Here is a 17282-nt window from a genome sequence, read left to right as displayed (position 1 = left end):
GTTAACTGGCTTACAAGTGAGAGGATTTTATTCAAGCAAGAAAATCTCCTTGCCAGTAACTTATTCAAGAGAGTTCATCCCTGCGAATAGAACTCACATTCCTACACCCAAAACTGCAAGAGCTTGGCCACATCTAATGCACATAGCTGAGAAAATTGTCCCTCAACAAGTTTGTGATATTGGCCTTCTAATTGGCTACAATTGTCCTCAAGCTCTCATGCCCAGAGAAATAGTATTTGGTAAAGAAAATCAGCCCTTTGCTCAAAGGACAGATCTAGGCTGGAGCATTGTTGGTGGTGGTAAATCCTGTGTAGACTATGGTGACGCCATTGGAGTGAGTCATCGTATCATTGTGAAACAAGTGATGCCAAGTTTGCCATCTTCCTTCAATCTGACGAATGAAGTTAAGTATATCTGTAGAACACAGATCAAGGAAATAGTCACTCCACCAAATGTCATCAAATTGCTAGAGTCTGATTTCATTGAGAAAGCATCAGAGCATAGTCATGTTTCTCAAGAAGACCTGCGTTTTCTATCAAAATTGAAAACAGGCATCAGACTCAAGGGAAATGGTCATTATGAAATTGCCTTTGCCTTTCAAGGAAGAAAGACCAAAGCTGCCCAACAATAAGGAATGTGCTATGCACCGTCTCAGATGCTTAGAGATAAGGCTAAAAAGAGATGAGAAATACTATAAGGACTATGTAGCTTTTATGGATGAGACAATTGCTCGAGGCGATGCTGAAAAAGTCCCAGTTGAAGAAATCGATAAGCACCCTGTTTGGTATATTCCCCACCACGGGGTTTATCATCCTCAAAAGCCTGGGAAAATCTGGGTAGTCTTTGAGTGCTCAGCAAAGTTCCATGGTACATCCCTCAATGAGCATCTGTTAATTGGTCCAGAGTTAACCAACACCCTTGTAGGCGTTCTCTGTCGTTTTCGTATGGGTCCAGTAGCAATCATGTGCGATATTGAGCGCATGTTTCATCAATTTCAGGTCAAGCCTGAAGACCAAGACTATTTAAGATTCCTTTGGTGGGAGAAAGGAGCTCTAGAATCCCAGCCACAGGTCTTTAGAATGAGGGTACATTTGTTTGGTGCAGCCTCATCGCCCAGATGTGCCAACTATGGACTCAAACACCTTGCTGCTCAGGGGCGAGGAAATTTCAGTGAAACCTCCATTCGTTCATAGAAAGAAATTTCTATGTCGATGATGGACTGACAAGTGTCTCATCAGTGGGTGAAGCTATCCAGCTAATTGAGGAAGCAAGAGAACTCTGCAGCACAGGGAGACTTTGTTTGCACAAATTTGTGTCGAACAGCCAAGAAGTGATAGCATCAATTCCCCAGGAAGAATGTGCTGAGAGTTCTATGGTTCATGACTTAACTTTGGGTGAGCTTCACATGGAAAGGACACTCGGTGTGAATTGGTGTGTCAAATCTGACAGTTTCCAGTTCCGAGTATCTGTTAAGGAACAACCACTTACTAGAAGAGGAGTCCTGTCCACAGTGGCTTCCGTGTATGACCCACTTGGCTTTGCAGCGCCTTTCATCCTTGTTGGTAAGCAAATATTGCAGATGATGTGTCAAGACAAAGTTGGTTTGGATGAAGCACTTAAGGATGACTTGCGACCACAGTGGGAACGTTGGATTTCAGGGCTACAAAGCTTGGCAGATGTCAAGATTCAGCGATGTTATCTGCCAACAACTATCAAGGATGTTCAGCATTACGAGCTTCATCATTTCTCTGACGCTAGTGCTTCAGGTTACGGAGAATGCACGTATCTCAGAGCCATCGATACATCAGGAAAGGTTCACTGTTCCTTAGTTATGGGCAAAGCTAGAGTCGCTCCTACTAAGATTACCACCATACCGAGGCTGGAGTTGTCAGCAGCTTTAGTGGCTGTACAAATAAGTGACTTGCTGAGAAAGGAGTTAGAGTTTGACAGCCTATAGGAGTACTTCTGGACAGATTCAAAGGTTGTCCTTGGGTACATTAATAATGATGCCAAAAGATTTCATGTCTTTGTGGCCAATCGCATTCAGCGGATTAAACAAAGTACTGACGCTAAACAATGGAGATATGTGACCTCTGAAGAGAACCCGGCTGATTACGCATCCAGAGGCCTTACAGCAGAAGAGCTCATCACCTCCAATTGGTTTACAGGACCACAGTTCCTGTGAAAAAATGAATTGCCCAGAGATGTTAAGGTGGGAGATATCGAAGTCGATGACCCAGAGCTTCGAAAAGCACAGGTTCATAATACCCATACAAATGAAGAAAAATCATTACTTGATCGGCTCAACAGGTTTTCTGATTGGACAAGAGCGGTGAAAGCTATTGCGAGACTTAAGAGACGTGCCAAGGAAGCCACAGGTCTCAATCCAAGAGTCAATGAAGCCTCAAGTATTGAAGAGAGAAAGGAGGCAGAATTGACCATTATCAAAATGGTTCAACAATCAGCCTTTTGTGATGTGATACAGAGTCTCAAACATCAGAAGGAGATTAAATCCAACAAAAAATTGCATCAGCTAAATCCCTTCTTAGATAAGCATGGTATCCTCAGGGTGGGAGGTCGGCTAACACATGCTGCATTACATCCGCATGTGAGACATCCTGCAATTCTCCCAAAGGACAGTCAGATATCATCCTTACTCATCAAACATTATCATGAACAAGTGCGTCACCAAGGGAGAGGGATGACTATGAACGAATTGCATTCAAATGGTATCTGGATCTTGGGATGTAGCAAGGCGGTTTCCTCACATATCTACAAATGCACTAAGTGCAGGAAATTTAGAAGACCCACTGAAGAGCAGAGGATGGCAGATCTCCCGCAGGAACGAATGGAGACAACTCCTCCTTTTACATACTGCGGAATGGACTGCTTTGGTCCTTTCTACATCAAGGAAGGAAGAAAAGAGCTAAAGCGTTATGGGCTTCTATTTACTTGCATGTGCTCAAGAGCTGTGCATGTAGAAATGTTGGATGATTTATCCACTGACGCATTCATTAATGCGTTACGTACTTTCATTGCCATACATGGACCTGTGCGTCAACTTAGATCTGATCAGGGCACTAATTTTGTTGGTGCAAGACGAGAATTTGCTGAAGTACTAAAAGAAATGAATCCAGAAAGCCTAAAGGAGTTTGGCTGTGAGTTCATCATGAATACCCCATCAGCCAGTCACACAGGGGGCATTTGGGAGAGGCAAATTCGGACAGTAAGATGTGTCTTGACAACCATTCTGGATCAGTCAGCTCAAAGACTGGATAGTGCCTCTTTAAGAACATTTCTCTATGAAGTCATGGCTATCATAAATAGCTGACCATTAACAACAGAGCATCTAAATGATCCATCTGGTCCACAACCTCTTACACCTAACCACATATTGACTATGAAGTCTTCAGTAATTTTACCACCACCTGGAGAGTTAGTTAACGAAGACGTTTATCTTCGTAAAAGATGGCGCAAAGTGCAATTTTTAGCTAATGTATTTTGGTCACGATGGAGGAAAGAATATCTTCTAAACCTTCAACAAAAGCAGAAATGGCACAAATGCCGTAGAAATGCAAAGGTCAATGACATTGTCATTCTGAAAGAGGACACAGCTCCACGCAGTCAATGGAAGTTAGCGAAGGTGACAGAAGTGCACACTGGCACAGATGGCTGTGTCAGAACAGTGAAGTTATTGATCAGTGATTCAACACTGGACAGAAGTGGAAAGCGTGTTACAAACCCAACTTACCTTGAAAGGCCCATCCAGAAAATTGTTACCCTAATTGAAGCAGATTAAGATTTCCTACCATTCCTTGGGTTAGTCTATAATATTTTTGGTTAAGTGTTATGAAGTTACAAAAATCACAAGAAAGTGCTTTGGTGGGAGTGTAACTGTCTTAGAAGTCAGATTGTATTTCTTGTTTATTTAATTATTTTTAAAGTGTCTTGTTGGGGACCTTTAATTGGAAACTGCTTAGTAAAGCGCTGGTTTGAGTGGAGACTTTTATTATGAAAAAGCTCAGAGTGGCTCAAAAAGACAGATGTCTGCACTGCATGGAAAGTTAAAGAGTGTTCAAGTTCTAATATTTACATTCTACTCATATGAAGTTAAAAAGGACATCAGATGCAAGATTTAGTTCTCCTTTTGGTAACAAGCAGCCAATGAAGTAAGTTTTTCATTTATATTATATGTGATTGTTAGATTGTGTTGCTGTGTGGAAGAGAACAATATCCGTACAGATACTATAGTTCAGCTTTTAAAGTGAACTTAACTCTGTTTGAAATGTTTACAAAGACAACATTTATTTATATAATATATTCATGTGTTTTATATTCTTTGTTTTCACTTTATATTTGTGTATTTAGTTCTCACGGCATCTTGAGTTGGTTGATTATGAACCAGTCAATAAATCGCCAGTCATCAGAGAATCCTTGTGCTCGTGAAATTACTGGGGGGAGTTATAATTTATGCACATCAATCTAGCGCTGGGTCAAAGAGGGACCCCACTCAGAAAATCAGGCCAATCAGATGCACTAACCGTAAGCACATTCAACACGTATTTATTAGGACTGTATTAGGGCAGTTAATTAAAAAATTTAAGTAATTACAAGATACACTGATTTATTCATCACATTAATTTCAATGAATCCAATAATTAATTGCTGAGAAAGGCCACAAATTAAGTTATTTCAAATACATTACATTATTATTATGGTAGATGAACTGAATAGACATTGTAAATAAAAAGTGACTTCAGAAGTCAATATATTGTTTTTTGCTTTTTTTTTTCATATCATTGAACATTAGCCTGTCACTGGCCTACACTACACAGCAATTCATTTTGCAATCAAGTCCTTCAGTCTGTCCAAAGTCTGAGCAACTTATTCATTGTTGGTCTATATACACATGCATCAGACCATGTTTTGTTTTGGGGCATTACATTGTATCTTGCTATTTTTTTCAGCATCTTGCGCCACAAACATCACATTTTTAAGACAGCATGTAAAGTTAAAGATGTGTAGTCCGTGAGATTCAGTTTCATTCAGCTGTGTTTTGTCCTGTATGAACAGCTCCTCACTCATTATGAACTGCCTGGTTTGGTGAAGTACATTGCCTGTAGTAAAAAAGTTTGAACTGCCCCAATGGTAGGAAAATTCCTTTTTACAGAATTTATGTACAGATCAGGCAGCATGATTAAATGCGTTCATTTTTTCTTTTTTTTTTGCATTGCTTTCTTTTTTTTTTTTTAAACAAAAAAGAAAATTCACTGAACTAAATTAACAGCCTTAATGTTAAATTGACAGCCCTATTAATTATTCAACTCTGAACTGGCATTTAATACTAAATGCAGCATTGCTACTAATTTAAAAGATCAAATGGCAGGGTGCTATTAAGGAATGTGATTTGAGGAGGTTGCTGAGGTGAATGCGGGGAGCTAAATGATGAAGCTGATGACGATGAAGCCCCTTTGAGTGCCGTGACCTTTTCTATTTCACAGCTGATCAGTGGCGACATTTAGCAACCAGTTAGATCCATCCTGCAGCTCTACTCTCTCACAGAGAGCAACACACAAGAGCCAGCAGGTATATGCAAAACCCTACAAACCCTAACCAGTTGAAAACAAGGTGCTGTAACCAATTTTAGTTGTTCTGGAACTTCTACTAGACTAGTCGTTGAATTAGCCACTCCCCCTTTTTCCAAAACCTGCACTCCAAAGACACAAGCACACACAAACACATTAGAGACCAATGTGTTGTAGCAGATGAAGGGGGAGCGTCCCCCTGAGCATTTTGCCTTCAGACCCCGAGCGTTTCATGGGAGCAGGACACCATACTGGCACTTAATCGAGCAAATATGGGATGCCCTGTGAACACGCACAAAGATTGACAGGCAGAAAGTCTTCTGATTGGCTAAACAAACAATCTGACCACAGTCCGCAGACATCTTGTCCCCCTCTGTTTATTGATTTTTCATGGCACCTATTTCAGTGATATCTGACAGGTAATGGAGACGTTTTCTGCATGTCGTTTCATTTAAAATTCACTTACAGCACCTTTTAACACTTCACAGGCAAGATATAAACTAAAAATTAGGGCTTGGTGGTATAATGATGTATACTGGCAACAGTAGAAATGCGTCAAACTAACTGTCTGTTATACCATTTATACTGCAGTATCTCTGTGGTGCAATTTGAAAAATATGACAACAAACAGAATACAATAGCATATTCTGCAAACTGCACACTACCAGTGTACACAACTTTGCTGATTATAATAAAAGCAATTTTGTTTTGTTTTACATTACGATGTGTTTCACTCATTATTTTCACAAGCTCTTCCTTGTCGCCAAAGTTTTGCCACAGATTCACCACTTCCAGTGAAGAGCTGCAAATTCTGGCAAACACTTGCAGCGAATCGCAAGCTGCATTTCTCATTTGAAATTTGCAGCAAGTTTGCAGAAAGTTTATCAGAACTCTAGATTTTTTTGTAAGGATTATAATATTATCATCATCATAACATACAAAGCATACTGGGTTGAATTTCCAACCACAAATAACATGATATATACCATTACTATGATATTAAATTACCATATAGTGATTTTGGTCATATCGCCTACCCCTACTAAAAATGAAAACAAAATGTGGAGTGTAAGCATTTACCCTGCTGACCAGTTTAGACCAGCATGAAATCCATTCTAGTTTAAATGTAAATCACTTTGAGCTGATTTTTTGGCTGGGTTTGCACAGTAACTAGAAGTTGTGCACATGCTTATTCATTTTATGCCCTAACCAAACCCCATATCTAAACCGAACCATACAGTAGAGTCTGTAAGGATGATTTGAAGCATAAAGATCATGTTTTGTATGGCGGAAAAAAGTATTTGTCACATTTTAGGAGAAGAGGGAGAGTCACATGACAGGCTGTTGCAAAAGTCATACAAATTCGGACGACCCAACTCTTACGATTTAATACGATATATCCAAAACTTTACAATTCCTCCCTGAAAGTGTGTTGGCATGTCCAAATAAAAAACACTATCAGTGGGCTCAATTTTTAATGATGCCTCCCCAATATGTGCTAGTGACCGGAAATGCTGGTCTTTTCAGTACAGTCAATAGAGAGCCACATTTTTTTTTTATTTAAATTATCTAAAAACAGATTCTGAAAGATCGCTGCACATTATGGTCAAACAACAAAAGGAAGACTGCACTTTGGCATCCATTAAGACAGAGCTGAGCATTTTAACCCTGATTTACATAACTTTTCAAGTACTCTGGAGAGGTGATGTAATATCTGCATAAGGTTTACAGTCATTATTTTATTCATGAGGCCTCACATGCTTCAGTCACAATAAAAGTCAGCAAAATCAGAGAGATGGCAGCATACCTCTGTGCTCCCTGAGTGGATGGCTTTGTCCACGTTTAGCAGTGATTGATCCTCCGCTTGACTCACACAATTCGACCACAACACACAGCTTTCATGGGCCCAGCACTGACCTATAAGCACAAGGAAGATGGGCATGGAATCAGAAAATTGAATGGGACTTTTAAAGGAATAGTTGTATGGACTACTTCTGTGGTGCCTTTTTGGAGCTTAGTAGTACAAATCCACCATCCATATTCTATTTATTGCCTAAGATCTTATGTTCTGTTTCATGGTAGAAATCTTATTTTTATTTTTGGATTAACTATTTCTTTAAGCTTTCTGACAAACAAGGTTAATAATTCCTGTTCCACACCTCAAGATACTTTTGATGAATCTGACTACACTGTCTACAATGAACAATCCCCTCATCAGCAAAGAGGTTCAGGAAGCAATCTTCATAGAAATCACCTCTTCTATATTCTATATCTTCTCCCTATTCTGTAATATCTTTGGATATGGAAACCGTTCCATTTCTATCTCTCTGTATGTGCCTTTGTGATATTTTTAAAGAAACAGTTCACCCAAAGTGTAAAGTCTGTCATTATTTACTCATGTTGTTTCAAACCCATTTGAATTTATTTCTTCTGTGGAACATAACAGGTGTTTAGCAGAATGTCCAAGCTGCTCTTGTACCATACAATGCAAGTGAATGGGAACTGATGCTGTTGAGCTCCAAAAGTAAAAAAGCACCACAAAGTTACTAGAAAAGTAGGCCATATGACTTGTGCACCTTATTCCAAGTCTTCTGAAGCCATACAAAGCCACTTTGTAAAAAATCTGGCATAATTTTAAGTAGGGCTTTCAATAGATAAAAGTAAATAATAAATATTATAATTCAAATAATTCAAATACATTACATTATATACATGTGTGGCAGCAGACAATTAAAGCATTTAGATGATACAAAAGTGGCTTTAGAGTCAAAACAAATTCATAGAAACCTGGGTTTTGGTATAAGGTGGTATATCAAGCTTGAATTGGTCCGATGGTAGAAACATTCTTATTACGGAATTTATGTATGAATTGATAGCATGATTAATTGCATTTTTTTACACATTATTTTTCATGTAATTATTCATACTAAATTAACACGTTAAAACAACACCCCTAATTTTAAGTAATTTTTCACTGAAAATCTTCCCTCAAGTATGGCACACCATCTTGGCAGGTTTGATGTCAATGTCAATGGTTCTAGCGAATGTCTTGTTAATAATGTCAAATCTGGCGCGACACAACATAACATGCCATATTTGAATGTATGCACATGCAAATTTGACTTTTTTTAATTTTTGTAGTTCGACAGCCTCAGTCACCTTTCAGCTTAATGATATGAAAGTCATACCAGTTTAAAATGCCATGGAGAGTAAATGATGACAGAATTTTCATTTTTGGATGAACTATTTCTTTAATTTTAGCTGAGCACATACCCGACTCATCAAAGAGAGATTGGACATCAATGTCGTCTGGCAGACCAACATGACGGAGCTCATCCCAGAATCTGCCACTTGCATCCTCAGTCCCAGCACTGCAGAACAGAGACATCAAATGGGTCAGTCTGATTAAATGAAAGACAGATTGATAACAGGTGCATAGGTTATATATCCTATATCCTAACCAGGCACGATGTGACAAGTTTCCAGCGACAAGGAATTGGTCTGTCCACACTGAAAGTGAAAATGTGCCGTGACACAAATCAATTGTGGCCAAACATAGATTATATTTGATGTTTTAGGTAGTGTGTTATTTTTTTTCAATGTTAAAATCCTTTCTCCTTTTCAAGCTTAAAATGCAGACACAGAATTACTGCATCCATAGGTTGATTCCCCAGAAGTGTAAACTGTTTGGGAAACCTGTTTGAAAAATCATTATTTTTGCAATTCCATTTAGTAAAGATAGTGGTGCAGAAATTCCACACTTTACATTAAAATGTATATGTAATATATGCATTTATGCACAAGTATAAATAAATAAATATATACTGTATGTATATAAACATACACTACCGGTCAAAAGTTTTGAAACACACTCATTCTTTATTATAATTTTTCACATTTTAGAATAATAGTAAAGTCATCAAAACTATGGAATAACATAAATGGAACTATGGGAATTATGTTGTGACAAAAAAAAGAAAAAAGAAAATCCAAAATATTTCAAAACTGTGTTATATTTTAGCATCTTCAAAGTAGTCACCCTTTGCCTAGAATTTGCAGACATGTACTCTTGACATTTTCTCAAACAGCTTCTTGAGGTATCACCCTGGGATGATTTTTAAACAGTATTGAAGGAGTTCCTATCTATGTTGGGCACTTATTGGCTGCTTTTCTTTATTATTTGGTCCAAGTCATCAATTTCAAAAACTTTTTTTATTTTATTTTTTTATTACATTTTAGTTTTATAATGAAATAAATTAATATGGTGGCACAATTATATTTTTGTCTAAAAAACTAATTTCAAACATTTAAGCATACGCCTTCAGATCAAAAGATTTTTAAGATCATGAGAAATATTTCAGTCGTGTTTCAAAACTTTTGGTAACACTTTATTTTGAAGGTCCCAAATAAATATTTAACTGACTATAAGTGACTTATCAACTAACTTGCTATAGCTAGTAAACAGCGTTTCAACAAACATTCAGTAGACTTTCAGTAGCCTGTATATAGATCTCTATTAATAACTAACATTATTTTTAAGAAGATTAGTTCATTAAAAGGTAATTAATAAAGATCTATATAGAGGCTACTTAAAGTCTACTGAATGTTTGTTGAAACACTGTTTACTAGCTATAGCAAGTCAGTTGATAAATCACTTATAGTCAGTTAAATATCTACTTGGGACCATCAAAATAAAGTGTTACCAAACTTTTGACCGGAAGTGTATGTATGTATATATATATAAACACACACACACACCAATCAGCCAAAACATTAAAACCACTTGCCTAATATTGTGTAGGTCCCCCTCGTGCCGCCAAAACAACGCCATTCCCATTCGCCAAAACCCACATCTCAGAATAGCATTTTTTTGCACAGAGCGGTTATCTGAGGTACTGCAGACTTTGTCAGTTCGAACCAGTCTGGCCATTCTCTGTTGACCTCTCACATCCACAAGGCATTTCCATCCACAGAACTGCTGCACACTGGATGTTTTTTTGTTTTTGGCACCATTTGGAGTAAATTCTAGAGACTGTTGTGTGTGAAAATCCCAGGAGATCAGCAGTTACAGAAATACTCAAACCAGCCCATCTGGCACCAACAATCATGCCACAGTCCAAATCACTGAGATCACATTATTTTCCCATTCTGATGGTTGATGTGAACATTAACTGAAGCTCCTGACCCGTTTCTGCTTGATTTTATGCACTGCACTACTGCCACATGATTGGCTGATTAGATAATCGCATGGATGATTGTTGGTGCCAGACAGGCTGGTTTGAGTATTTCTGTAACTGCTGATCTCCTGGGATTTTCACACACGACGGTGTCTAGAATTTACTCCGAATGGTGCCAAAAACAAAAAACATCCAGGTGAGTGCCAGTTCTGCAGATGGAAACACCTTGTTGATGAGAGAGGTTAACAGAGAACGGCCAGATTGTTTCGAACTGACAAAGTCTACGGTAACTCAGATAACCGCTCTGTACATTTGTGGTGAGAAGAATAACATCTCAGAATGGTATTCTGAGATGCGGGTTGGTGCTGTTTTGGTGGCATGAGGGGGACCTACACAATATTAGGCAGGTGGTTTTAATGTTATGGCTGATTGGTGTCTGTTTGTCCTATCTATCTATCTATCTACACTACCGGTCAAAAGTTTTGAAACATTTGACTGAAATGTTTCTCATGATCTTAAAAATCGTTTGATCTGAAGGCGTATGCTTAAATGTTTGAAATTAGTTTTGTAGACAAAAATATAATTGTGCCACCATATAAATTTATTTCATTATAAAACTAAAATTTCATAAAAAATAAAAAAAAGTTTTTGACATTGATGACTTGGACAAAATAATAAAGAAAAGCAGCCAATAAGTGCCTAAATGTCAAGAGTACATTTCTGCAAATTCTAGGCAAAGGGTGACTACTTTGAAGATGCTAAAATATAACACAGTTTTGATTTATTTTGGATTTTGTTTAGTCACAACATAATTCCCATAGTTCCATTTATGTTATTCCATAGTTTTGATGACTTTACTATTATTCTAAAATGTGGAAAAAAAATTATAATAAAGAATAAGTAAGTGTTTCAAAACTTTTGACCGGTAGTGTAAATATATATATATATATATATATATATATATTTATACATATATATATATATATATACATATATATATATTTATATTTATTAGGGATGGGCATTTTGGTCATTTTGTCTACTCAAGTACTCGGACTAATTACTCGAGGGGCAATGACATGTACATAACTGTATATATATATAATAACATGTCTGACAAACGTCTTTGGCTGCTGCATTGCGTGTTGTTGTTCCAGTGCACTGTCTATTCACTATTATAGGCTATTATAAAATAATCTGTAACAAAATGTACAAAAGATTGCATAATCAAAATATAATGCATCATATTTTGTCATTATGTGAAGATTCGCTGTCCAACTCAATGAAAGAATGTGCTCAACGTGCATCTGTCTGTTCTTCCTTCAGGTTACCATTGTAATCTTATTAATCGCACACCAGTTTTTTAATTGAAATTCTAGTTAGTCTGAACAGTCTATTTTCAAATCGCGGCTGGCTTAACCATCGCGTTTTTAATATGCGTATTAAGTTGAAGTTCAGTTTTTAAGATGCTACATTCTGTTCCATTTAGCTGCGCTCTGTCTAGCTGTTTGAAACACTCGCCTGCTGTATATGCGCTGCTTCAGCGCGTTAAAACCACTGCCACACGCCTGGTGTGTGTGTCTCCCCAAGTGTTCGCTCCTGTGGGGAAAGCCACGATGCTCCGTATTGTTGTTGCTATGATGATTCATGAAGCATTCCATTCAACTCTGAGAGTCAGAATTTCCACCTTTCAACTGGGCAAAGTGCAACAGAATGACACTTTATGTTGGACTTCTAACTTGGAATCTCGTGCGGAAATCTTCAACACCCATTTCGTCGAGATGCAGTGTGTGTCACATCACCCACGGCAGGGAGGTTTACTGAATTTCGAATTAAGTGAAAATTCACATCATGCATGATCACCATCGATCATCATTTTCATGATCGATCATTTCTGTCACGTCCGAGTTCCCGAGTACTCGTGCCCATCCCTAATATATATATATACAATTAAAGTCAGAAGTTTACATACACCTTAGCCAAATACATTTAAACTCATTTAATCTTAGAAAACATTCCCTGTCTTAGGTCAGTTAGGATCACTACTTTATTTTAAGAATGTGAAATGTCAGAATAATAGTAGAGAGAATGATTTATTTCAGCTTTTCTTTCTTTCTTCACATTACCAGTGGGTCAGAACTTCACATACTATTTGTTATTATTTGGTAGCATTGCGTTTAAATTGTTTAACTTGGGTCAAACATTTTGGGTAGCCTTCCACAAGCTTCTCACAATAAGTTGCTTGAATTTTGGCTAATTCCTCCAGACAGAACTGGTGTAACTGAGTCAGGTTTGTAGGCCTTCTTGCTCGCACATGCTTTTTACTAACCAGGCACGATGCGACAAGTTTCCAGCGACAAGGAATTGGTCTGTCCACACTGAAAGTGAAAATGTGCCGTGACACAAATCAGTTGTGGCCAAACATAGATTATATTTGATGTTTTAGGTAGTGTGTCATTTTTTTCAATGTTAAAATCCTTTCTCCTTTTCAAGCTTAAAATGCAGACACAGAATTACTGCATCCATAGGTTGATTCCCCAGAAGTGTAAACTGTTTGGGAAACCTGTTTGAAAAATCATTATTTTTGCAATTCCATTTAGTAGAGATAGTGGTGTAGAAATTCCACACTTTACATTAAAATGTATATGTAATATATGCATTTATGCACAAGTATAAATAAATAAATATATACTGTATGTATATATACATATGCTTCTTGCTCACACATGCTTTTTCAGTTCTGCCCACAAATGTTCTATCAGACTGAGGTCAGGGCTTTGTGATGACCACTCCAATACCTTGACTTTGTTGTCCTTAAGCCATTTTGCCAAAACTATGGAGGTATGCTTGGGGTCATTGTCCATTTGGAAGACCCATTTGCAACCGAGCTTTAACTTCATGGCTGATGTCTTGAGATGTTGCTTCAATATATCCACATCATTTTCCTTCCTCATGATGCCATCTATTTTGTGAAGTACACCAGTCCCTCCTGCAGCAAAGCACCCCCACAACATGGTGCTGCCACCCCCATGCTTCACGGTTGGGATGGTGTTATCACCTTGCAAGCCTCACCCTTTTTCCTCCAAACATAACGATGGTCATTATGGCCCAGAAGTTCAATTTTTGCTTCATCGGACCAGAGGAAATTTCTCCAAAAAGTAAGATCTTTGTCCCCATGTGCACTTGCAAATTGTAATCTGGCTTTTTTATGGTGGGTTTGGAGCACTGGATTCTTCCTTGCTGAGCAGCCTTTCAGGTTATGTCGATATAGGACTCATTTTACTGTGGATATATATACTTGTCTACCTGTTTCCTCCAGCATCTTCACAAGGTCCTTTGCTGTTGTCCTGGGATTGATTTGCACTTTTCGCACCAAACTATGTTCATCTCTAGGAGACAGAATGCGTCTCCTTCCTGAGCGGTATGATGGCTGCGTGGTCCCATGGTGTTTATACTTGCATACTATTGTTTGTGCAGATGAACGTGGTACCTTCAGGTGTTTGGAAATTGCTCCCAAGGATGAACCAGACTTGTGGAGGTTCACAAGTTTTTTTTCCTGAAGTCTTGGCTGATTTCTTGATTTTCCCATGATGTCAAGCAAACTCAGTGCCTCTTTGAAGGTAGGCCTTAAAATACATCCACAGGTACAGCTCCAATTCAGTACACCTCCTATCAGAAGCTAACTGGCTAATTTCCTAAAGGCTTGACATAATTTTCTGGAATTTTCCAAGCTTCTTAAAGGCACAGTTAACATAGTGTATGTAAAGTTCTGACCCACTGGAATTGTGATTTATTCAATTAAAAGTGAAACAATCTGTCTGTAAACAATTGTTAGAAAAATTAGTTGTGTGATGCACCAAGTAGATGTCCTAAACGACTTGACAAAAAAACTATAGTTTGCTAATATGAAATCTGTGGAGTGGTTAAAAAAATGAGTTTGTATGTATGTATATATATATGTATATATATATAGTATAATTATTAATGTGTAAATTATTGTCCTATCTCTTCTAAAGTGGTGCATAAACGATGTTGTCACATGGCAACAGTTACTTTTCTCAGCACTGTTCAGGATGCATCAATCAGTCATTTGTTAGATTTTGTTTTCATTATTATTTTCTGGAGATTACGTGGGCAGATTTCCATTGGTATTTTGCGTCCAATCCTAAAATTAGTAGATTAGTAGATGATTGTGTCAGAGGTACGGGATAAGATTCTGGGATAACTCCCAAACTTTTATTTTGCACATTGGAGAAGAGCATCAGGATTAGAAAATAATGTTTTGTCAATAAAATAAGGCATCTGTGACTTAAAAAAAAAGTCATTAATTGTAGGACAAGCCTAAAGCATTATTTGTTCAGGAGGCTTACTTTTTCAGATTAAAATGTAAGTACATATAAATAAACAATATGAGAAAAGATTATGTGGGTGTGAGGGGAGTTGGAAAGTAGAAAGTGGGGGAAAATGTCAATGTTCCAATGTTCCATTCTCCTCATAATTTGTTTATCTTGTGATGTCATTTTGCACATGTAAATTGTTAATCTACCCTACCCTTTGTTTAAATTTCCTGTTTTACATTATTATTATTATTTTTTTTAATGCTGGATAATACATTTTACAGAATGTCACTATGTCCCTTGGATATTATTTTCTCGAGGTAAATCTTCTTGAAAAAAGATAACATTTGGTTTATCGCATCGCATATCGCTGCATATTATCCAAGTTTATCGCATATCATATTTTTCCTCCTAACCGTGCAGTGGTCAGTTCTTAATTTGTTTATTCTTTAGAAATTCTTAAAACAAAAAGCTAATTTTTAATATGGTGGGGCAGAGAAATACTGTCAGAAATTATACTTGTTATATGACATAATAATGTTATTTTGCCTATATTTCCAGACTGACTTTCTCACATTTTCTTAATACCAACATTTTGAATATTATCCTATATATCCCTACCAACTTTCAAATCAAGCCTATGCCCTTGTGTGTGTGTGTGTGTGTGTGTGTGTGTGTGTGTGTGTGTGTGTGTGTGTGTGTGTGTGTGTGTGTTATATATATATATATATATATATATATATATATATATATATATATATATATATATATATATATATACACACACACCCCACCAGTTACTGAATGTAAACACTTTCTGACTGCTGGCCCTCTACAATGAGCCACCAGCACCAGGACAGTGTTAATTTATTCTTGCCATTCAGCGACTGAAGAGGTTTGACTCACAGTCATTTTAATTTGAACATGGGGGGTCATGTGGGATGGTGATGATTGATTAAGCACTTACACAGGAATGACTCATCGTAAACACATCATGGGATAAAAATGCCTTCATCAGCCCCCCGTATCTCATTATAACCCTCCTCCATCCAACCACTGGGATGGATGACATATATGAGGGGTCATCGGTGATTTCAAACACAGTGTGTGCTACTGACTGACATTCTATATAATCCCAAGACAACAGAAGGAAATAAAATTACATTTATTTCTTTGAAAATACTGTGGCGTATTATTATCTAATATTACTTTTGTACAGTATATACAGAAAATAGGCTTTCATGCACTTTCTGATATTTCGTGACCTAAAAAAGCTATTAAAAAATTATTTACAGAGACACATGATGCCATGCGAGGTTCGGACGTGTGAACGGCGAGCTCTGTGCTCTTTGCTAGTTTTGATATTTTTTGTGTCATAAACTGGTGAGATTCGATACACCCTGATCCATAACTGTTCTAGGAAGACAATATGTCAAAGAATTCAAAATCCTTGGGCTCTGGAGACACTTACGCGCTCAGGCTGATGCCCCTCGAGAGGCTTTCTAGCCACGGAGTCGATTTGGCCGGAGAGGTGAAAGAGATTCGGCGACAATTGTTGAACGTATTGGCAATGCTGATGAAGGTCATTGCTGACTTGGAGGATCTTGCTGCAATACGTCGATCGATCATGGCCATGGAGACGAAATTCACTGAGATGGTTACAAGAGTGTCGGATGTCAAGAAACGGATCGATTATCTGGAGTCATCGGAAAGGGAATTAGCTGCTATCCGTTACAAAGCCTTTCTATCAAACTAACCGGAGAAGTTAAGTTAAGTGTAGTGTCCAGAGTGTTTAATTCGGACATTTATTTAAATGTTGCCTCGAGCATATGGCTGATCCCAAAATTATGTATTAATAAATCCCCTTTCTGCTGGTCAGAGTGGATTGTGAGGGGGGTTACTACACTCGGTGACCTGTTGTGTTGAGATCGTTTGAAAATTTGGTTCAACATTTTGGGATTCCCAGATCTCAGTTCTTTAGGTATTTACAGCTGCGCCACCTGCTCTGTACTATTTTTGGGAGTAGCATACACCCCTCTAAAGCAGCAGACACTCTGGGAGGGGTGATTACAGCTTTTGGAAAAGGTCATGAGGCATCAGTGTATTACTCCCTGTTAATTCAGAGTCTGGGGGACGGAGCTTTAACTTCTATCAAGAGACTATGGGAGAAAGATTTAAACTTG

The 17282-nt window shown here is 37.7% G+C and overlaps 1 protein-coding gene across 7 annotated transcripts in view; it reads right to left on the bottom strand.

Annotated features, from left to right (window-relative positions):
- The window catches only part of kmt2cb (lysine (K)-specific methyltransferase 2Cb), a 171666-nt gene that overhangs the window by 99572 nt on the left and 54812 nt on the right, over window positions 1–17282 (bottom strand). For all 7 annotated transcript variants that reach the window (XM_051700822.1, XM_051700824.1, XM_051700828.1 and 4 more), the window contains exons 6-7: window positions 8859–8956; window positions 7393–7502 (exon numbers count right to left, since the gene is read on the bottom strand). In XM_051700822.1, coding sequence (XP_051556782.1) covers window positions 7393–7502; window positions 8859–8956 — 208 coding nt within the window. The remainder of the gene's footprint in view (window positions 1–7392; window positions 7503–8858; window positions 8957–17282) is intronic.

This window comes from Myxocyprinus asiaticus, chromosome 6 (assembly GCF_019703515.2).
Source record: "Myxocyprinus asiaticus isolate MX2 ecotype Aquarium Trade chromosome 6, UBuf_Myxa_2, whole genome shotgun sequence".
Classification (NCBI taxonomy): domain Eukaryota; kingdom Metazoa; phylum Chordata; class Actinopteri; order Cypriniformes; family Catostomidae; genus Myxocyprinus; species Myxocyprinus asiaticus.
The sequence above is the reverse complement of the archived record's forward strand: the minus strand, read 5'-3'. Positions and strand labels throughout refer to the sequence as shown.